Below are 23843 nucleotides of genomic sequence, written 5' to 3'. Positions count from 1 at the left end.
TGAAGCATTATATCGAGGAAAATTTAATTGGATTGTTTGGGATCTAGTTTAGCTTTCTGAAAATTCCTCTGTCCCAGCTACTATTATTTGTTTAGAACTGGGAGATTTCTAGGCGTTTATAAGTGTGAGTTGAAGGACCACCTGAAAAGTGATTCAGAGGAGGACAGCTTTATACTCTGCCTCTTTTTGTGGAATTTAGTGCTTAGGAAGGGCTTCCCTGATGGTTCAGCAGTAACGAATCTGCTTGCGATGCAGGAGCCTCTGATCCCTGGGTCAGGAAGATTCCCTGGAGGAGGAATGGCAACCCACTCCAGTATTCTTGCCTGGAAGAAAATCCCATGGACAGAGGAGGCTGGCGGGCTACAGTCCTTGGGGTCACACAGAATCAAATACTGCGGAGAGACTAAGCAACCCTGCTTGCCAAGGACAGTGCTCAGCTGTGCTTTATACCCGCTGCTTCACAGTTACTTGTCCCCTGTATCCTCTTACAAACTCACGCCAGTATCGGTCAGTGGCTTTGGCAGGATGTCTCTACTATCCTGTGTTTTTCTCCATCTCCCAGCACCTAAAAAGGGAGCCCAGGGAGGCATTGTAGAGCAGTAATGATGGTAACAATAGTAGCCAACATTTCCAGTAGCCTGGCAGTTTCTCCAAGCCAGGCACAGTTCTGAGTGCTTTACTCATGAGTCCCTGTAGGGTAGCCACTGTTGATACCCTGTTTTGTAGTTCAAGATACCAAAGCAGCTTTAACCAAAATCACACAGCCAGCAGGGAGCAGAGCTGGGGTTCTGGTTTGAAGTTAAATATGAGGTTTGAATCTCAGCTTGTTGCTTACTGAGTCTGAGGCCTTCCATTAATTACTTAATTCTGAGCCTTGGTTTCCTCATCTGTAAAATGGGTCTAATAATCTCCTTTTTGACCTATATAGAGATTAAATAAGACTGCAAATCTGAAAGTGCCCATGCCTGATAAATGATTAACAACTATTTTTAAAAGTTCCTTGGCAGGTAAGACAGAGACAAGAAAAATGTGTTTTCATGTTAGAAAAATGCCTCCCAAGTATCTTCTATCATGTCACGTTGTGAAGGTAATTTGATTTCAGTGTGGACATTCTCTGGCAAGGAGTTTATGAGACAGAACCAGGTTAGACAGGTAACACATAGAGGCTGAGTGTTCTTCCCACCAAAGGAGGGCCTTCCAGCGTATGGTATTTTTTTGCTCATCAGATTAGATTGGTCTAGAATAAAAAATAGAACAAGCGGACACGAATTAGAAAAGACAATGTAAAGATCACACTGAAGCCATCCAGAAGAGCCTGATAGTTTTTAATCATTCTATGTTGGCTTGCTGCATCTTAAAACATTTTCTTTCAAATCAAGTCACAGCCGTGAGTACTTTAGGCTGTGGCCGTCATGAACAAATATGAAAAGAGGCAGAGTTAAAACAGCTCAGTACCAATGGTTATCCATTAGTCTGAGGTGATCTAATGCAAATGACCTTCTAGGAGACTTGTGAAGAAATCAGAGAAACAGGATTCCAGATATGAGTTTCTGTATAACTGAGTGACAGCTCTGTGGCATTTGTTGTCTAGTTTGGTCAAGGTCATAGTGGTTTTAGGAAGCCAGTCTTCCCACCAAGCAGCTTGTTATAATTGAAAATAAAAGAAGATTCCCAGGTACAGAGAGCAAGACGTCTATGAGAAATATTCAAAGGTGGTAAAGTGAGTACCCTCCTCTTCTACTGTGGAACTGAAAATATATTACTGTGAAAACTCACCCATCACTGCCACCATCCTTTGTTTTAAATGTTTTGGCAAGAAAAAGATTACCATCTGTACTGTCTGCTCCCATTCTCTTTGAATTCCTTTGAAAACCTGGAGTTCTCCCCATGCTTAGTTCTAAAAGCCAATTTAGTGTCTTAAATTATCAATTCTTTAGATGGCAAATTTGGTACAATGAATTTACTTCATTCAAGGAATGCCATATTAGAGTGGCTGGATACTCAGAAGGAAACGCAGCGTATACCTGCTCTCATTCTTAGAATGCTGTGCAAGGAACACGGCCTCCATGGTGGGAGCAGTATGGAATTTTACCTTCTTTAATACTCGGCTTACTTGTGGCTTCATTTTCTCATTGCAACCATTGTTTGCTTGGATCAGAAAAATCCAGGCTAGTGATTCAACTGGGAACACAGGTCAAGAGGTAAATGACAGCTGGGATGGGGGTCAAACCAAGCCTTAAGGGGCCCTCATGTTGGGCACCTAGAACTGGGCAATCCGTCCAGATTAACTGTGGAGCTTTTCCAGAACAGCACGAACTTCCTCTGGATGGTAGTTCCAAGGACCAGGTTTACCCTGCAAGAGAAATGAGTCAGCATTTCCAGATTTCCAACTTGCGGGAATATGTAGGTCTGGGGCTGAGCTGAGCTGAGATGTGAGCTGATGACATCTTTGTGGAAGTCATCAGGATGGTGCAGTCAAGGGCAGATGTCCATGAGATAGATGAGAGCACCCAGGAAAAGCGTGTGGAATGGCACCAACATGTAATGGGAAGACTGGACAAAGAAGCAGGAGGAAAACCAGAGCAGGTAAAGAGGATAGTTTCAAAAGGAGAAAGGGATGTAGACAAATAAGCTTCTCTTCCACAGCTGGACCTTCAGACCAGCCACCCTCACATCAAGTTCTGCTCACTCTGCATCAAACCACCTCTGCCTGTCTAATCCCATGGCCTCAGTTCAGCCCTCTTCACCTCCTGTTTGGGCAACTACCACCCCAGCTCCTTCAGTCCATTCTTTTTTTTTAAATTGGAGTATATTTGCTTTAGAGTGTTGTGTTTGTTTCCTCCAGCCCATTCTTCACCTAGTAGTCCACGATCTTTCTAAAGTAGAGATCTGATTTGTGCTTCTCCGTGGCTCACAACTCTTCAGTGGCTCTTTGCTCTCAGATGTAGGCTGAACTCTTCGGTCCAGACTGAGCCTTTTATAATGGAAATGGCCCAACCCTCCACACCCTGCCCTAACACACCTCAGGGCTTGTCTCTCCTTCCTGTATTTGCAATGCTTTTTACTCACCATGTTCACGTGGCAGCCTCCTTATCCTAAGCAGGTGTCACCTCCTCTGAAAAGCCTGCCCTTCCTCAGGGTTCAGGAAATTTATCATCTGAGAGCCAGATCTATCCTGATGTCTCACACCCTTTCCTTTACATACTGTCTATGCCGGTTTTGTGCTGTAATAGCAAACCTGAAGCGTTTCAGTGGGAATTGTTTGGCCCCCATGGAGTCATATTTCCTATCTGGCCCTTTGCAGTCCGTGCCCTGGAGCCTTACAGCACCCAGGAAGCTGTAACTCTCTATTTATGCCTTCTTATTCCCTGCTCCTCCAGATGTGAGTACTTTGAAGTAAGTTGAGGCTCCTTTTAAACTTGCGCTTGTGTTTCCAGTACTTGCTCAGGGCCTAACCCCAGGTAGGGACTCAGTACCCAGCTTGCCTCAATCAGGCCACCTCAGTACTGTGTCACAGGGAACGGGAAGGGAAGAAGGACTCGAACCCTCATGCTGTGACCCTTAGCATTCTGAGAATGTGTGTGCAGGTTGTTGCTTGTTTCACCGGCATGAGTAAGGCCTGCCGGACCCACGGGCAGAGAGGCACCCCAGAACTGGGCTTCATATGCTCCCCCAGGTTTGAATCCCTTCAGCAGATGTAAAACCTAATTTCTATCCTCTCAGGGGAGGCTAGTGATTCCCACGTGGCACTAGTGGTAAAGAATCTGCCTGCCAAGGCAGAAACCACAGGAGACACAGTTTCGATCCCTAGGTTGGGAAGATCCCCTGGAGAAGAGAATGGCAACCCACTCCAGTATTCTTGCCTGGAAAATCCCATGGACCGAGGAGCCTGGCAGGCTACAGTCCGTGGGGCTGCAGAGAGTCTGACAAGACTGAGTGACTGCGCACCGCACAACACACAACAGGGGAGGCTCACAGCGCCCCCAGGATCAGAAGCTGTGCTCCCTTCCTCCACCCTCACCAAGCTGGAAGCATTGGAGGGGTACATGATCACCAGAAAAGAAGACTGGGCTCAGGTCCTGCCTCAGCATTTGCTGCTCCAAGGTATGGAGGAGGTGGTCTTCCAGCCTCCACACCCATTCCAGGTTCAGGCCTGTTTCAAGGATTAGCAGCTTCAGACCCTCCCACTCCCATCCCATCCTAGAGGATTTAGAATTGAAATAGGAGCCTTGTGCAACTTGGCTTTAGGCAAGTCCATTTCCTCCTCCGAGCACTGTTCTCAAAATGGAAACATTGTCTCTCAAAGCAAACCAGGGCTGGGCCAGTCTTCTGCATTCAGAAGGCACCCGGGAAGCTGCAACACCAATCCAAATGCTAGGGCCTTTCTTGTGCATTATTTCATCCCCTGTGAGGTGGGGGTGCATGTCTCCATTTTAGAGAAGAAACTGAAGCTCCAAGAGGGGAAAGGACTTGCCTGTGGTCATGTGGCTGGTAAATGACCAGGCAGCAATTTGAAACACAGTCCTCTCTCTGCCCTTACCCCTGCCCTCCCTGGGTCCCCTGCCACAAGTCCCCACCTTGTACAGGATCCTGCCCTCCTGGAGCACATAGAGCCGCTCTGGCAGTGCTGCGTAGCACGAGCTGCTCTGGTTCTTCATTGTGTCTACCACCACGGGGCACTGGGGGCTCCTGTCCAGCAGCAGGTGGGCTGCCTGCAAGCGGTCCTGGAGATTCCGGTGATTCCTGATGTCCACGTTGTTCTTAAAAGCCCAGCCATCTGTAACAGAAAGACCTGCAGGTCAGATACTGCCCCACTTTTAACTGAGGGTCCCAGATGGAGGACTTCTCAACTTTGGCACTACTGACAATTTGGGCTAGATAATTCTTTGTTGTGGGGGCTGTTTGGTGTGTTGTAAGGTGTTAAGCAGCATCTTTGGCCACTACACACTAGATGTCCGTGGTGTCACCATGCCTTCAGCTTGTGACAACCGAAAATGTCTCAGACATTGCCAAATGCCCTCTGCGGGACAAAAATTACCCTGGGTTGAGAACCACTGCTGCCACACCATCTCCTCCAGGAAGCCTTCCTTGATATACTCGGCTGTGTGATATTGGGCAGGCTCTTTAAATCTTTTTAAATTCTCAGTTTTCCCATCTGCTAAATGAATTAAAAGAACCCACATTTCAGTTGGCTGTAAGGCTTACCTGAGATAATTCTGTAGAATTCCCAGTATTCTACCTGGTTCATTGTAGCTGCTATTGACTTACCTTGCCTGACTGCTCCAAAATAGCAGACAAGTAGAGAAGCCAGTTTTCATTCTTTTTTCTTTTTTTTTTTTTTTCAGTTTTCATTCTCTACTACAGGTGTTCTACTATTTTTCTCTGGATGCCCCACCCTCACCCCGAACCAAATCTATTTAAGATTGCTTCACTTTAAATCAGTGGCCCCCAACATTTTTGGCACTAGGATCCGGTTTTTGGAAGACAGTTTTTCCACGGACTGGGTGGTGGGTGGGGGGATGATTTGGGGATGATTCAAGTGCGTAACATTAATTGTGTACTTTATTTCTATTATTATTATATCAGCTGCAACTCAGATCATCAGGCATTAGATCCTAGAGGTTGGGGACCCCTGCTTTAAAGGGAAGGGGATCTTCAATTGGCTTCACTGGCCGAGATGCCCATCTGCCAACTTAAAGGAGCTAGTCCTCATTAGTGAATGGGCCCACAGGTTGAAAAAATATCCATAAACTGGTACTGGCCTTGCCCTTCTTCTCTCCCCATATCTGGGGAGATTGGAACCCAGATAATGTGGTATGGGTTCTTTCAGAAGCCATGGGGCCTGCATTTATAATAGTTGCCTCCCAGGGTAATGTAAGCTGCTGAAGTCGACCAGCAGAACTGGCTCCTCCTTCTTGTGCTTCAAAGTCCTCTCGAAGTACTCTTCCCTTAGGAAAACCCAGGATCAGAAGAAATTCACATCCAGTTACAACAGCCTGGACTCAGTTTAAAGTATTTATTAACTGCCCCAAGACAGCTAAACTTTGCTGATGACAGTAACACCAACTTATGCGTGTCATGTCTAGGCAAGCAGTCTGTTCCATCCATTAGCTCGCTGGCGCTTCCGGGATATCCTTCTCATCCCCACCCTGCAGCTGGGAGTGCGGAGGCCCAGAGAGCAGCAGTGACCCGCCTCCCCACCTTTAACTGTGAGTTCTTTAGAGACAGGCGCTGCATGCACCTCTCATCTCTATGTGTCTCTTGGCCCAGCACAGGGCTGGACACATAGTAGGTACTCAGTAAATTCTGTTAAGTGGGTTATTCTGGGAGACGTGTGTGCATGCTCAGTCGTGTCTGACTCTTTGCCAATCTATGGACCGTAGGCTGCCAGGCTCCTCTGTCCTTGGGATTCTCCAGGGAAGAATAATGGAGTAGGTTGCCATGCCCTCCTCCAGGGGATCTTCCCAACCCAGGGACTGAACCTGTGTCTCTTATGTCTCCTGCATTGGCAGGCGGGTTCTTAACCACTAGTGCCACATGGGAAGACTTGTTCTGGGAGATAGGTGCTATTATTCTATTTTAGTGGCACAGAAGTGGGCATGGAAGGTAAGCTGTCCAGGTCACGTGGCCAGCCCGTGATGCAGCTGGGGCAATCCTCCTACCACAACTCATGCCTCCCTGTAATTTACCTGGACAGACACGTGGTATGTGGGGGAAAAGGAAGTCAACTGATTGGCTCAGACCTCCTAGGATTGGAGGACACTGGCTCCGTGCATTTTAGTTCTAGGATTCAGGCCTCACCTACTTCTGACTGATGGAGTGAGTACCCTGGGGAAGGAGTTGGGGAGGAAGAAGAAATGCTTGAACTAGGAGTGGCAGAGCACAGAGGATACACAGCACAGAAACCAGTATAGGTCAGGGCTGGAATAGGAAGCCTTTCCCTCAGAGGCTTGAGATGGACAGCCCTGGGTCCAGGAAAGGGTTCAACCTGCTCAGTCGGATTCCAGAGGAGGAGACAGGTATCAGGAAATTTCTGTGATATCCAACCGTTCTTGTTGCACTTTGCAACTTGTTCTTTTAGAGATTAAAGCTGGATTCTCTACAACCTTATTTCTCCAAGCGTGGGTCCCTGGACCAGCAGGTTCAACACTACCTGGAGGCATGATTTAAAGCGCCAAGTCTCAGGCCCCCCTCTGCTGCCCTGTGACCCAGAACCTGCATCTTAACAAGCTTACCAGGTGACTCGCATGCACTTTAAAGACTGAGCAGCACTGCCCCCAGAGTTAAATCAGCTTTGGCAGAGCTTCCACCATCAACTGTGCGAACATCAAGGCATCGCCTCCTCTCAGCCATGGAGGTGCCTGAGTTCTCTTTCCTTTCACTGATGGCTGCTGCTCTCCCAAAGGGTATTTAACAAAGAAACACATGGTTCTTGACTTTGCTCTACTGTTGCCTATGCTGTTTATTTTGAATTTTATTTTGGAAATGTTCAAATATACATAAAAGTAGAGAGAACAGTTTAATGAACCTCCATGTAACTGTTACCCTATGCTAATATTTTTAATTGCCCCAAAGTCTTCAATGAAAATAGAAGCTGCCAGTTAAATGAGCATAGTGTTAGGCTGAAAGCAGTTCTCCAACCTCTGGGTGCATATAAATTAAGATGCAATGGGCCTAGGGTGGGCCCTGGAAGATGCATTTTCAACAGGCAACCCACATGGCTCAGACACGAGGGATCTAGGACCACTCTGGGGAAAGGGCTGATGGAGCAGCTTTGCTGATAATTAATAACAATCTCTAAACACATGGATAAGCCAGCAGGCTAATACTGGTCTAAATGCTCACTTACTCACCCAACTTTCACTGAGCTCTGACTCTATACCATGGACTCTACCAGGTGCTGAGTGACAGATGACTGAAACAGCTTCTTGTCTTGTGGGGTGATGGGGTGAGTAAATAATTCTCATTTCACTTAGCCACATGAGCCTTCTTGCCTTCTCCAACCTCAGAGTTTGAGGCTTGGGCCAAACTCTTGGGTTCAGTTCCCATAAAAATCAGAAGGACAGGGATGTGTCTGATTATCCTGCAAAGTTCAAGAGGCTTCGACCAAGCTGTAGAAGTTTCGGGGAAGGACATGTCTGCCCGTGGTAAGGCAGGACTTTCTCGCAGAGCTGTTCAGCAAAGGAACAAGATTTCCTATTAAATAATGAAAATAAGCTATCACCTATTAGGAGCTGAAACAAGGATTGCAGCCTCAGCTAAAAGCTGGCCCAGAGCAGGGGTTCTCAAAGTGTGGTCCCCCAGTCCACAGCTTCAGCATCACTCAGAGATGGCTAGAAATGTAAATTATTAGGCCCCACCCCAGGTTTAACTCCAACTCAGGGTGGAGTCCAGCAGTGTGCTTTCACAAGCCCTGGTGCTTCTGGCACTTGCAATGCTTGGGAAGCATGGATGGAGAGGAACCAGGGAGAAGCTCCCTTGGAGCTTGGCGAGCCTTAGGATGGATCTCACACATTGTGAGAGAGCTGCCGTTTCACTCATGACATTTCACAAGGTCTAAATTCCTTGTGATTGACAGCGCTCAGACGAGCTCCTCCCCCTGATTCCCCAACTTACCCACTCAATGTTAGAAGCACTCCAGGTTTCTGCCCTGTGTGACTAGCAGAGAGCACAGACTATGGAGTTAGCGAGTAGCAGCGACTGAGTTAGGTCCTCAACAAATAGTGACTCTTTCCTTCTCTCTTCCTCTTCTTCCCATCCCCAACCATGAGTGAAGGGGAGAGGGAAGGACATCTTTTTTTACCTGATGCATGTGCTTCTTCGATGTAAATGATGAGAAAATCTGCTACGGAACCAAATTCTTCAATAAGTCTCTTGAATTGGTCAAATTTGAAAATAAATGAAGGTCAGGTGCAACTTCCAAAATTCAGCACCAAGGGTCTGTTGCCTAAAACAAATGGTACCATCATCAACCAATAATGGACACATAGCATTTCTTTTGCAAGCACCGTCTTCACTCCTGCTTTCATTGTTACCTTTATTTCCTCTCTAAGATGGAGACAGGGCACAGTGCGGCGGTGGGGGGCAGAAGCTTAGGACACGTGATTTAGCAGAGGCTAGAGCCAGTCCTCTTGCCTGGAGAATCCCATGGGCGGCGGAGCCTGGTGCACTGCAGTCCATGGGGTCGCTAAGAGTCGGATACAACTGAGCGACTTCCCTTTCACTTTTCACTTTCACGCACTGGGGGAGGAAATGGCAACCCACTCCAGTGTTCTCGCCTGGAGATTCCTAGGGACGGGGGAGCCTGGTGGGCTGCCGTCTATGGGGTCGCACAGAGTCGGACACGACTGAAGCGACTTAGCAGCAGCAGCAGCAGAGCCAGCTGACTCCTCTCCTGAATGAAGGCATTCTATCAGGCAGTTTCAGTGGATCACCTGCACTCACTGGGAAGTAAATAATGACAAAAAGAGTCCCTTTCATGCAGTGATAAGGCAGGCACCCATCTGTTCTGTCATCAATGTGATTAGTGTACTGCAAGGTGGGTGATTTTTTACCCTCTGGCTTATAGGCTTGTTCCATGTCACACAGCAGGTCAATGCTGGCGCTGGCGTTAAACCCAACATTCTGGCTTCTGGATTCTCGATATGGTGCTCTTTCTATTCAAAGCACCTCAGTTTCCCCACCCACAAATGGACATAATAACAATACTTACCTGATAGGATTGTTCTAAGGGTTAGGTAAGTTAAAACAGATAAGGGCTTAGAATGGTGCCTACCCATAGTAGGTACCCAATAAGTGTAATATTGCTCAAACTACCACACACTTGTACTCACATCACACGCTAGTAAAGTAATGCAAAATTCTCCAAGCCAGGCTTCAGCAATATGTGAACTGTGAACTTCTAGATGTTCAAACTGGTTTTAGAAAAGGCAGAGGAACCAGAGATCAAATTGCCAACATCTGCTGGATCATCAAAAAAGCAAGAGAGTTCCAGAAAAATATGTATTTCTGCTTTATTGAAATAAATAAATAAATAAATACATTTATTTCTGCTATGCCAAAGCTTTTGCCTATGTGGATCACAATAAATTGTGAAAAATTCTGAAAGAGATGGGAATACCAGACCACCTGACCTGCCTCTTGATAAACCTGTATGCAGGTCAGGAAGCAACAGTTAGAACTGAACATGGAACAACAGACTGGTTCCAAATAGGAAAAGGTATACGTCAAGGCTGTACATTGTCACCCTGCTTATTTAACTTATATGCAGAATACATCATGAGGAACGCTGGGCTGGAGGAAGCACAAGCTGGGATCAACATTGCCGAGGGAAATATCAATAACCTCAGATATGCAGATGACACCACCCTTATGGCAGAAAGTGAAGAAATAAAGAGCCTCTTGATGAAAGTGAAAGAGGAGAGTGAAAAAGTTGGCTTAAAGCTCATGGCATCTGGTCCCATCACTTCATGGCAAATGGATGGGGAAACAGTGGCTGACTTTATTTGGGGGGGCTCCAAAATCACTGCAGATGGTGACTGCAGCCATGAAATTAAAAGACGCTTATTCCTTGGAAGGAAAGTTAGGGTAAGGGTAAGGTGAAGTTGCTCAGCTGTGTCCGACTCTTTGCGACCCCGTGGACCGTAAGCTACTAGGCTTCTCCGTCCATGGGATTCTCCAGGCAAGAATACTGGAGTGGATTGCCATTTCCTTCTCCAGGGGATCATCCCGACCCAGGGATTGAACCCGAGTCTCCTGCATTGGAGGCGGACGCTTTAACCTCTGAGCCACCAGGGAAGGAAAGTTATGACCAACCTAAACACATATTCAAAAGCAGAGACATTACTTTGTCCACAAAGGTCCATCTAGTCCAGGCTATGGTTTTTCCACTGGTCATGTATGGATGTGAGAATTGAACTGTGAAGAAAGCTGAGCGCCAAAGAATTGATGCTTTGAACTGTGGTGTTGGAGAAGACTCCTGAGAGTCCCTTGGACTGCAAGGAGATCCAACCAGTCCATTCTGAAGGAGATCAGCCCTGAATATTCATTGGAAGGACTGATGTTGAAGCTGAAACTCCAATACTTTGGCCACCTGATGTGAAGAGCTGACTCATTTGAAAAGACCCTGATGCTGGGAAAGATTGAGGGCAGGAGGAGAAGGGGATGACAGAGGATGAGATGGCTGGATGGCATCACTGACTCGATGGACATGGGTTTGGGTGAACTCTGGGAGTTGGTGATGGACAGGGAGGCCTGGCGTGCTGCGGTTCATGGGGTCGCAAAGAATCAGACACGACTGAGTGACTGAACCGAACTGAATAAGTGTAAGCTCTCATTTCCTCTCTGAGCTGTGAAGTGGGAGCAGTGGAGAAGGCTCCAGAAAGAGTGAAATGTGGGGATTGGTCACATAATTGGCTGGGCCAGGGCAAAATGAAAATTCAAGGCCTTTCATTCAAAAAGTGGGGGAAAGTGCCAATAAATATATTAAAATATAGTTTTCTGGTACAGTATCTCTCTTGCCCTGGCATGCTGCTTTTTAGTTGCTATTTAATATCGGGTTCCCCTGGGCACAGAGATATTCATAGGGTGAATGTAGACTCTCACAGTCACCCAGGAGGCCCCAAACTCTGCATTCATGTATGTGTATTTGTGGCTGCTGGCTACCAGCTTTCCTTTCCCTCCAGCTACCAGGCCAATGTACCATGCCCCGGCCAGGAGCACAGAAACTGAGCCAGACATGTCATCCTCCCACCTGCCATCTCCCAAACCCACAGGGTATTGCAACTTCCATGCAGGGACATGTTCGGTACCTCGAGGAAAGGAGTGGGGGCAAAAGCCTTCTCCCATTAAGTCACCCCAGTCACTTGCCAAATGGATTTGTGGCACTGTCAGCTCAGGCTGGGGATGGCCACCTCCATGCTCTCCTGTGAGATACTGCAGGATGCCCACACCTGGCCCTAACCTTTCCTATTCCTGGGTCCAGATCCTCTCTAGGCCTGAAGGTGGCAGCAGCCACTGGGTGGGAGCAAGGAGGTTGGATAGGCTGGGGCCCTGGGAGTCCAGGAGTGGTCCTGGGAGAACTACTAGGGGTCGGGGAGAGGGAGGGGGGAGGCTGTAGGAAACAGGAACCTGTGTGAACCAAGGATCCAAGTCCCTGAGGCATGTCCAATTGTCCAAAAATCTTCTCTTGCAAAATACAAATTAAAGATAAAACTATCAAGAATTTCAAGACAGTTCTGGCAGAGCGCTCAGTTCAGTCGCTCAGTCGTGTCTGACTCTTAGCGACCCCATGAACCGCAGGACGCCAGGCTTCCCTGTCCATCACCAACTGTTGGAGTCCACCGAAACTCATGTCCATCGAGTCAGTGATGCCATCCAGCCATCTCATCCTCTGTTGTCCCCTTCTTCTCCTGCCCTCAATCTTTCCCAGCATCAGGGTCTTTTCAAATAAGTCAGCTCTTTGCATCGGGTGGCCAAAGTATTGGAATTTCAGCTTCAGCATCAGTCCTTCCAAAGAGCGCTCAGCCCCTTCTGAATAAGCACCCTTCGTGATTCACTGGTCCCATACCCAGGAAGACAGCCCTGGGTGAGAGCCTTCTGTAACTCCTCCAGCAGGTCCTGCACTGTGGCATGGCCAGTTTAAGTGTCTGCATCCCAGTCTACTCACTGCCCCTGAGGGCAGGGTCTGTTCCTCATTCTTCCTCACATCCGCAGCACTGAGTATACCCTCATGGCAATACAAGCATTCATTCAGTGCAAATAAGGTGCATAGTCCTCCGCCACACTCTAGGGATTCAGCACAGAGCAGAAGCAACAGGTCTCTGCCTGTGTGCAATTAGAATGTAAAAGTGTTTGTTGCTCAGAAGTGTCAGATTCTTTGCGACCCTATGGACTGTAGCCTACAAGTCTGCTCTGACCATGGAATCTCCAGGCAAGAATACTGGAGTGGGCTGCCATTTCGTTCTCCAGGGGATCTTCTTGACCCAGGGATCGAACCTGGGTCTCCCGCATTGCAGGCAGATTCTTTACCGTCTGAGCCGCCAGGGAAGCCCCTATGCAACTGAAGATCTGTTTAATGGGGAGACAGGCAGGAAACAAGGAAATACATAAAAGAAGTCATTTCAAGTTGTGATAAGCGTCAGAAAAGAGACTATAAAGGAGTGACTTGACATTGGTGGGTCAGGGGAGGCCTCTGAGGAGATGCCGTTTACCCTGAGAAATAGGAAAGAGCCAACCATGGGCAAAGGGAGAAGAGGGTCATTCCAGGCAAAGGGGCGCCACGTCCAGAGGCCCAAGAGGGACAGAGCTTGGTGTACCGAAAGATCTGCAAGGCCACTGTGGCTGGAACCAGGCCAAGGGCAGTGACAGATGTAACTGGAGAGGTAGGTAGGGCCAAAGCAGGCAGGCTCTCCTATGCCATGGCATAGAATGTGGATTTTCTTCCAGGTCCAAGGGGACATCATGGAGATAAAGCAAGGATGGTGGACATTTGTTGCAATTTTGGCTCCCCAGCCTGTAGCCTTCCTTCCTGCTTGGAATTCCCTATTTTGTGTACTATCAGTAGGGGATTGTGCCCAGCCTTGCTCTATGGAAGAGAGATGGGCCAGGTCCATTCTCCCTCCCAGCAGCCAGGCCACAGGCTGGCTGGTTGGACCCTCCCACGTAGTTCTTTGATTCTGGAGTGACTGAGATGGTAGAACCCATCCACGCCCCAGTGGTAGAGCCCCAAGGGGATGCTGAAGTCCCTACAGTGGAGAGGGATTTCCCATGGCAACCACAGTGTCAGCAGCTTCCAGGCCCAACTGCTGAAACTAAAAGATTGTTCAGGGCCAGTGCTCCTGCTGTGACTGATTCTGGGGAGCCTGTAACATTTTTCTAACACACTTGGCATTTATACACGTGGAAATGCGTGTGACTAAGAAACCCCGAGTGAGTTTCTGTTGCTTACAAGCCAAAACTCTGATTGCTACTGTAGGCTACTAGATGAAAAATAATCAGCTCACCCTTTAGAATGGGCCTGGCTGCTCAGTGGAGAAAGGATTGAGAGTGAGAACAGAGGAGGGGCAGAAGCAGTTAGGGGTAGCTGGGGAAATCCACAAGGGAGTTAATGGGAGTCTAGGCTAGTGCGTGTGTACAGGGGGAAGGGGCAAAGGTAGAACTGGTGGGACTTGTCGAATGATGGGGAGTGGAGGACATTTTGACTTGCTTGTGGTTTCTTTGGTTAGTTATTTCTTTAACTTGTTCCACAAAGGATTTAAAGGAGCTTACATATATAATAAAATATGAAAAAAAAAATTTTGAAAGCCGCGGCCCTCCAGGGGGCTCAGATCTCAAGCATCTGTTGTACTGCTGCTGCTGCACTGAGTCGTGGCCGACTCTTTGCGACCCCATGGACTGCAGTCCGCCAGGCTCCTCTGTCCATGTGATTTCCCAGGCAAGAATGCTGCAGTGGGTTGCTATTTCCTTCTCCAGGGAATCTTCCTGACCCAGGGATCGAACTAGAATCTCCTGCATTGGCGGATGAATTCTTTACCCCTGGGCCACCTGGGAAGCCCATGCATTCATTGTAACTGAGCTAATATTGACGCTGAGTTTCCAGATGGCCAAGGAAAAGGAGGAACATGATTGCTTACATATTCCTCATTTTTCAGTACCTGAGGGGAAAGCAGGCCTGTTCCACTGGAGATACAAAGTTCTTGTCATCCTTGCCGCGCAGATGACCTCACAGGAGGCCCTAGGAGGCACTGGGAGGGCCTCAGGGGGTTGCCTCCTCACCCCATATGACAAGTTTGCTCAGGTCACAGCAGGGGAGGCTCAGAGGCCAGTCATAGCCAAGTGGCTAGCTATTGGCCTCCAATGACCCCAGGGAGTCACACTTCAGATAAGAACTGAGGAGATTTAAGGTCAGGACCAGAGCCAAATATGAGCTGTCTGGAAATTTGTTTTTAATGGGATAAAAATTTCAACATCCACTGATTAGGACGTGAAGAAACACAGTCATTTGTTTAATTATTTATAGTGTGGCTGGGTGCAGCGATCAGTATTGAGGGCAAAGTTTCACCTGAGTTCCCTGCTTTTCTGGTAGCAGACGGAAAATGGATAGAGGCGAGGGGGTGGCCAGACTGGGGACTGGCCCCCTGCCCACGTCCACAGGCCACACTGCGGAGGACACCAGTTCAAGAACATCAAGCAAGGACTGACTGTCAAGTCCCGCTTGTTTGTATAAGTGGGGAAACGGCTCTATGGTAGCACTAGACTCAAACCCATCATTGGTTAACTTACTGGTCAACCCCCAAACCAGTAAATTAATCCCCATGCCAGGCTCTCTCAGCAGAGAAAACCAGCCTGTTTATAGTTACTAGATGACCCCTTATAAGTATACTTGGAGAGATTTTAGAAGATTTTAAACGGGGGGTGAAATAAATCTAGTTTCAGATTAATGGCCAGGTTCTAAGAAAAGCGATCATCCAGATTTGCCTTCTACCCCAATGTGGCAGTTATCAGCGTTGCGTGGTGTATGTCTGGTGTGTGCAGGTGCATGTACCTGCAGAGGATAAGAGGCGGCTGAGAGTTTCTCTGATATTCTGTTTTTTTATCCAACATTAGAAAGCACACCACCTGAGAGTCAGGAGTCTCAAGTTCTTGTTCGGACTCTACAAGAACTCTCTGTGTGACTCTGAGCAAGTCCTTTACCTCTCTGGGCCTTTGCATCTGAAAAAATGAAAGGGCTGCTTTATATGATCTGTAAAGAGTCTTCCCAAATCCCAAAGAAAGGCAATGCCAAAGAATGCTCAAACTACCACACAATTGCACTCATCTCACACGCTAGTAAATTAATGCTCAAAATTCTCCAAGCCAGGCTTCAGCAATACGTGCACTGTGAACTTCCAGATGTTCAAGCTGGTTTTAGCAAAGGCAGAGGAACCAGAGATCAAATTACCAACATCGCTGGATCATCAAAAAAGCAAGAGAGTTCCAGAAAAACATCTACTTCTGCTTTATTGACTATGCCAAAGCCTTTGACTGTGTGGATCACAATAAACTGTAGCAAATTCTGAAAGAGATGGGAATACCAGACCACGTAACCTGCCTCTTGAGAAACCTATATGCAGGTCAGGAAGTAACAGTTAGAACTGGACATGGAACAACAGACTGGTTCCAAATAGGAAAAGGAGTACGTCAAGGCTGTATATTGTCACCCTGCTTATTTAACTTCTATGCAGAGTACATCATGAGAAACACTGGGCTGGAAGAAGCACAAGCTGGGATTAACATTGCCGGGAGAAATATCAATAACCTCAGATATGCAGATGACACCACCCTTATGGCAGAAAGTGAAGAGGAACTAAAAAGCCTCTTGATGAAAGTGAAAGAGGAGAGTGAAAATGTTGGCTTAAAGTTCAACATCCAGAAAATGAAGATCATGGCATCTGGTCCCATCACTTCATGGCAAATGGATGGGGAAACAGTGGAAACAGTGTCAGACTTTATTTTTCTGGGCTCCAAAATCACTGCAGATGGTGACTGCAGCCATGAAATTAAAAGACGCTTACTCCTTGGAAGGAAAGTTATGACCAACCTAGACAGCATATTGGAAAGCAGAGACATTACTTTGCCAAGAAAGGTCTGTCTAGTCAAGGTTATGGTTTTCCTGTGGTCATGTATGGATGTGAGAGTTGGACTGTGAAGAAAGCTGAGCGGTGAAGAATTGATGCTTTTGAACTGTGGTGTTGGAGAAGCCTCTTGAGAGTCCCTTGGACTGCAAGGAGATCCAACCAGTCCATTCTGAAGGAGATCAGTCCTGGGTATTCATTGGAAGGACTGATGCTGAAGCTGAAATTCCAATACTTTGGCCACCTCATGCGAAGAGTTGACTTGTTGGAAAAGACTCTGATGCTGGAAGGGATTGGGGGCAGGAGGAGAAGGGGACGACAGAGGATGAGATGGCTGGATGGTATCACCAACTCGATGGACATGAGTTTGGGTAAACTCTGGGAGTTGGTGATGGACAGGGAGGCCTGGCGTGCTGCGATTCATGGGGTCACAGAGTTGGACACGACTGAGCGACTGAACTGAACTGAAAGAGTCTTCCAGACCTTCCAGCCTGGGGCTCCAAAATGAGTCTGGATTTATACCTAAAGCATACAGCAGAGCTCTTTAGTGGACTGATGGGTTTCCAAAGCGACTGAACTGAACTGAAAGAGTCTTCCAGACCTTCCAGCCTGGGGCTCCAAAATGAGTCTGGATTTATACCTAAAGCATACAGCAGAGCTCTTTAGTGGACTGATGGGTTTCCAAAGCTCTTATAGACTGTCTTTCTTTTTTATTTTTTTCCTTTTGAAAATTTTTATTTATTTTTTAATTGAAGGATAATTGCTTTATGAATTGTGTGGTTTCTGCCAAACATCAACACAGAATGTCTTTCTAATAAGCAGAACTGATCATGTTAACTCTACTTGAAGATCCTTCTAAGAACACACCAGTACATTCAGAGTAAAGGCTCTTTGCTAAGACACAGAGGCCCCAGAAGCTCTGATCCCTGATGACATCTCCAGCCTCCTTCTTCACTCCTTCATGCTTCTCACACCCTACTTCTACCAAGCTGACTGATGCCCCTCCGTGTATCAGACCTCTACTGGCCCTCCCCTCCACCCTGCTCTGTTCACTACTCTCCTCTTCCTCACCCATCCTGAGGCTTCAGTGCTTACACCATTAGCTCACCATTCTCTTCTCCAGGAAGCCCTCCCCTGACCGTCTTCCCACCTGACCCTACTCCTTCCTGAACTCCTTGGTCCCCTCTACCCCTCCATCATCTCCTTCCTTAAGCAATGAGATCTTCCAGTTGTGTTGATTTCTGTATCATCAGTACCTATTACTTCAGGGGACTCTGGACCAATGTGCTGAAATTCTATTTTATACAAGTTTTTTTTTCATTGCTCAGACTCCTTCTCTCTCCATCATCAATTTCAGGTGCAGCAGCAGGGAGCAGAGGCAAATAGAACAGTACTGAAAAAGTACACTGATAACTTCCCTGGTGATTCAGTGGCTAAGACTGCACTCTCAATGCAGGGGACCTGGGTTTGATCCCTAGTCAGGAAACTAGATTGCATGTGCCTCAACTAAGCATTCACATGCTGCAACAAAGACTGGTGAAGCCAAACAAATAAATATTTTAAAAAATAAAATGTACACTGGCCCACTGGAAAGTAAGCAGTTAAAATAAGCAAGTAAATGCTGTGAATTGGCCATGAGGCATGTTAGCGTTCATGAGGCTGGTCACTAGACCATCAAAAGTCAGCAAATTGGCGTGGTTCTATCACAGGAGTTGGCATGAGGTAGACTCACAGGAAACATGAGCTGATTCTCACTGTTCTTATCATCAGTGGTCACTTAGTGAATGTTTGCTGAATAAACCAAGGTCATTTCTGCACTGCAGTTTAAGATCATGAGCAAAAAAACTCTTACCCTTCCCTCTAATTGAAACACTCTTCCCTTTTCAAGCTACCAAAATCTTACTTATTTTTCAAGGCTCAATTCCAACATCACCTCCTCCAGGAAACCTTCCAAGCCCTGCAGGTGAAGTTCATACCTTTATAGTCTCCCCTCAGCCTCATGGAACTGTATGGATTTGTTATTACTTCTGTCTGTACCATGAAACCATAAATTCCTCAAACAAAAGAGCAAGCTCTGACCCAGCTCTGAGTAGAGCCTGGCGTCTAGCTGAGGATCTAGCTCGAGGGAGGTGCTCGTGAATGTCTGCTGAGGTACAATGGAAAAACAGGATGAAGAAGCCCGGATCCTGGGTCTGACTTGGTCACGCACTGGCTCTGCCACCTTTGCCCTCAGTTTCCTCCATTTCCCTTTTAAAATGAGAGCACTGGATCAGGCCAGCATCTCCCAGAGTGTGTTCTTTGGAACTAATATGACGATGATAGGATATCCCTCCAGCGGAGAGTGGGAAGTTGTATGTGTGTGTTAGGAAAATTAGTCAGTGCTGTGTGAAAGTTTTTCAAGTTTTTTTTTTTTTTTTTTTTAAGTTTCAGGGCCTCTCAGAGACTCTTATGCTCATGCACATGATGAATTTCCAGGAGGAGAGGATGTACTGTGCTTAGTCGCTCAGTCATGTCTGACTTTTTGCTACCACATGGACTGTAGCCCACCAGGGTCCTCTGTCCATGGGGGTTCTTCAGGCAAGAATACTGGAGTAGGTTGCCATTTCCTTCTCCAGGAGATCTTCCCAACCCAGGGATCAAACCCAGGCCTCCCGTATTGCAGGTGAATTCTTTACCATCTGAGCCACCAGGGAAACCCAAGAATACTGGAGTGGGTAGCCTATCCCTTCTCCAGGGGATCTTCTGGACCCAGGAATCGAACTGGGGTCTCCTGCAGTGCAGGCGGATTCTTTACCAGTTGAGCTACCAGGGAAGCCCAGAGGAGAGTATACTATGCAGGATTTCTCAAACTATTTTGACCAGGGAACACTATCTAGTAAAGCATATCTATGGGATTTCGTTCCCAAAGAACACACTTTGAAAAACACTAGATTAGTCAGTAACCTCAGGGACCTTCTCTCCTCTGTTTGCTGTGTTCATGCCCTGGGATTTCCACAGCCGTGTCCCAAGGTGCCCCTGCCTGGGCAGGAGGATAACACTTGTGCTTGGGCAGCCAAGTGCTGGGTAGGAAGGATCAGTGCCCAGGAGAGGTCCAGGCAGAGATCCAGGAGTTGAGAAGGGAGGGAGAGCGGGAGAGCTGTAGGGATCTGAGCTGGTGTCCCAGGGGAGGCCTGAGAGCAGACCCTGCTGATGAGGAATGGTGGTGAGGGAGGGGAAGGGCGTCAGCAAAGACAGAGAAGGGAAAGCACAAGGGATGTACAAGAGCCAGCAGTTCACCTGGAGGCAGTGTGCTGAGGGGAAGCCTGCAGGTGAAGTTGGGAAGGAAAACTGGAGTCAGTCCAGAGAGGACATAGAGAACAAAGCTGAGCCTGGACTTCATCCCGGATGCAGATGGGGCTGCTGAAGGTTGGTGAGCTGGGGTACCAGTCAGCCAGGGATATGTTTGTGGAAGGGTCATCTGGTGACCATCCTCAAGTTAGGTGGGAAGAGAGGGCAAGATGGGGAGGAGGAAGAGCAGGAAGAGCAGCTGTGAGGACAAAAGAGAAGCCTGAGCAGAGAGGCCTTTAAGAACCCAAACAGATAGAGCTGGTTTGTCTGGGAGAGGTAGAGAGAGAGATCTGCAACAAATATTTACTGGGCAACTGCCATGAGCCAGCAGCAGCCAGGGGGACCCAACAGCGGGTTAGAGCACAGCCTCCACTTGCATAGAGCTTGCAGGCTAGTGAAGAGGACAGACAATAATCAAACACCCACACATATTAATAATTATAAACCATGACAGGTGTGTAAAGTGAAGTTTAGGATATGAAGCATAGAAGAGGGGATTAACTGAGATCAGGGGACCGGGATCAGGGGGTGTCACTGAGCAAGAGTCTGAAGGATGAACCAGAGTGGACCAGATAGGGGCAGGGAGGTAGGGAGGGGATGGTGAAGACATCCCAGGCAGAGCAACTGTGCAGTAAGAGCGGCGCTCAAGGAGCTGATGGCTAGTGGGACTGGCTTGCCATCTGATTGCCTGGGAAGGTGGTGTTGTCACTTAGAAGAACAGAACCCAGGAGAAGTCCTTGTTTTCAGGAAGTGGGAAGAGGACAAGAAGCCAAAAAAGGAGCAGCTGGAGCAGTGGCATTCAGGCTTTCCACCCCACCTGCCCACCCCCTCAAACACCCCCATCCAAGCACGTCTCAAGCTTGGACCAGCAGTCTGACCTTGCATGAAGTCCCAGATGCTGCACCTCTCTCCTGACAGGCGGACTACAGGGCAGTTTGGGGCCAGACCCCCTTGTTCAGTCATGTCCTCCAGTCGCTGCCAACGGACCTTCAGGATAAACCAGAAATACTGGGCACTGAAGAAGGTAGGGATCCAGTTTTCATGGGAGAAGTGTGGGTTCCTGGTCATGCCAGTCTTCTCGCCCATGGCCAGGATGTTCTTCTTGACCCTCCTGGGAAAGAGCGTCAGGAGCACTTTGCCTATGGCTACATGCAGGGCCACCTGAAAGAGGACCCAGAGCCTCTTCAGCCATAGCCCTGGCGGGGGCAGCCCCATCACAACACAGCCAGAGCTGGCTCTGAGGCCGGTGGACAGAGAGGAAACCTCCCGGCCACACAGGGAGGAGCTGGACAAAGGTGACAGATGGCGGCAGCCAACCCAGACAGGAGGAAGGTGCCAGGACAGAAGGGGCTTGCCTTCCGGTCAATAGAATGGAAAATTTCAAGCCAGGGGCTAAAGGTCTGTTCTAATGACCATTTCAGACTTTTTGCCTTACTTAACCTTTGAGAGATACCTGGATGGGAAGATTTCAGGTCCTAAATTCTCCCTCCGATAAAATCAAAAAACAAAAGCTTTAAACCGGCACACTTAAAGGGATTCTGTGGTTCTTTAGAAAGGCTCTGTTGCAGTAAGTTCTACTGTTAATTATTTAATAATGTAAATTGTCCTTTTACTGCTGAAGGATGTTTTCTCACTCACAGCTTCTAGCTAGTGGTTGTGAATTTCTGGAGGCCTAGCCCTGCCCAGAGGATTTGGGTCTGGAAGCTCTCCAGGTAGAGACTGAGCTGACATCCCCAAGGAAACCTGGGCCTGCTCCTTCCCTCAGCACTGAGGGTAGAGTAATGAATACAATGTTGCTCTTAGCTGGGTGCAGTGCAGAGCAGGGAAGGGTCAAGTGGACAGAAGAGTGTCCTCCGTGTATGTACAGAGAGGAAGGTTAAATGGGGCACTGGGAGCATGGAGAGGGGGCAGCTAATTCTGTTTAGAAAGGTCAAGAGGAATTCCCCAAGCAAGCGATGTCTATGCTGAAACCAGAAATACAGAAGCTGCTGCTGCTGTTGCTAACCTACTTCAGTCGTGTCCGACTCTGTGCGACCCCATAGACGGAAGCCCACCGGGCTCCCCCATCCCTGGGATTCTCCAGGCAAGAATACTGGAGTGGATTGCCATTTCCTTCTCCAATGCAGGAAAGTGAAAAGTGAAAGTGAAGTCACTTAGTCGTGCCTGACTCATAGCGATCCCATGGACTGCAGCCCACCAGGCTTCTCCATCCATGGGATTTTCCAGGCAAGAGCACCAGAGTGGGCTACCATTGCCTTCTGCAAAATACAGAAGAGCAAGCAGTAAGCAGCCCAGTGGGGTCAGTGGTCCTGGTGGAAAGAACCACGTATCCAGAGAACTTCAAGCCAGAGAGTGCCTGGCTCATGAGAGAAAGAGAGAAGAATCACAGAAGCTCAGAACTGTGGAGTGTTTCAGAAAACCTCTGAAACCACTTTATTTTTTAAGCAGGGAAACTGAGACCCAGAGAAAGGAAGTGGCCTCAGGTCCATTCTGCTGTTAGTAATCTCTAAGGGGTTGATTCACAAGACGTAAGTTTAGGCCTCCTGAGGCATTTATGTACCTGTGTGTTAGGACAGAAGGGAGAACGCCATGAAAGTGGTTGTCGCCTTCAAAAAGGTGTCAGCCTTGGCCAGCAGCCCACTAACTTTATTTAGAGAAAGAAAAACCGGCTCCAAAAGATGTTCTCTTTCTGAGCATCTCAGTGCAAATACCACATGCTGTGCCCACAAAGTGCAAACACTTGCCTCTTCAAGCCATGATAACTCTCCTGTGTATACAGCATTTTGCCAGGTACAAAGCAATCTTTATCCCTGGTGTCAGTTGTTTTTTCTTATCATTGTTTGTTTTAAATGGGCTATTTTGGGAGCAGTATTAGATTCACAGTAAATAAACAGAAAGTACAGTGAGTTCCCATATACCTCCTGTTCCCACACATTCACAGCCTTCTGCAATAGCCATATCCCACCAGAGTGGTACATCTGTTACATGGATGAATCTATATTAACAAATCCTTATCATCCAAGGTCCATAGCTTACATTAGAGTTCACTCTTGGTGCCGTATACTCTATGGGTTTTGACAAATATGTGATGTATGTATTCACCATTATGGTATCATAAAGAATAGTTTTGCTGTCCTAAAATCTTCTGTGCTCCACCTGTTCATTTCTCTCTCTCCGTGGGCAACCATTCACCTTTTGAGTATTCCCATAATTTTGCCTTCTCTAGAACATCATATAGTTCTAGAATCATACAGTATATAGTCTTTTCAGATTGGTTTCTTTCACTTAGGAATATGCCTGTAAGAAACCTTCATGTCTTTTCAAGACTTGATAGCACATTTCTTTTTAGCATTAGATAATATTGCATCATCTGGATATATACCACAGTTTATTTATCTGTTCACCTAGTGAAGGACATCTTGGTTTCTTCCAAATTTTGGCAGTTATGAATAAATAACTGAATGTTTGTATCCCTACAAAGTTCATACAATGAAACCTAATCCCTAATGATGGTATTTGGAGGTGGTGTTGTTGTGAGGTGATTAGGTAATTATAGCAGGGCCCTTTGAAAAATCAGATGACTATATTTGTGTGGATCTGTTTCTGGACTTTCTCTTCTTTGTATTGATCTATTTGTCTATTCTTTTGCCAATATCATATTCTTTTGACTGCTATGTCTCTATAAAGGCTTGAAGTCCAGTAGCATCAGTCCTTCAACTTTGTTTTTCTCCTTCAATATTGGGCTGGCTATTCTGGGCCTTTTGCCTCTTTGTATAAACTTTGAAATCAGTTTTTCAATATCCACAAAATAACTGGCTGGGATTTCAGTTGAGACTGTGTTGAATCTACAGATTAAGTTAGGAAGTATCGGCATCTTGACAACATTGAATTTTCCTATTCATG

At 47.3% G+C, this 23843-nt stretch overlaps 1 protein-coding gene across 2 annotated transcripts; it reads right to left on the bottom strand.

The window, feature by feature from the left end:
- DIO1 (iodothyronine deiodinase 1) lies at positions 1-21179 on the bottom strand. 2 transcript variants are annotated; one of them, XM_004001999.6, is made up of 4 exons: positions 20819-21179; positions 8804-8947; positions 4578-4777; positions 1-2353 (listed from the first exon to the last, which is right to left on the bottom strand). In XM_004001999.6, the coding sequence occupies exons 1-4, from the start codon at positions 21153-21155 to the stop codon at positions 2285-2287; spliced, it is 750 nt and encodes a 249-aa protein (XP_004002048.5). In that variant the 5' UTR covers positions 21156-21179; the 3' UTR covers positions 1-2284. The 2 variants fall into 2 exon arrangements, with proteins under 2 accessions (XP_004002048.5, XP_060265549.1); XM_060409566.1 differs by having other exon boundaries at positions 1-4777.
- Positions 21180-23843: the final 2664 nt, after the last annotated feature.

This window comes from Ovis aries, chromosome 1, assembly GCF_016772045.2.
Source record: "Ovis aries strain OAR_USU_Benz2616 breed Rambouillet chromosome 1, ARS-UI_Ramb_v3.0, whole genome shotgun sequence".
Taxonomy (NCBI): Eukaryota; Metazoa; Chordata; class Mammalia; order Artiodactyla; family Bovidae; genus Ovis; species Ovis aries.
This window is presented reverse-complemented; position numbering and strand designations above follow the sequence as displayed.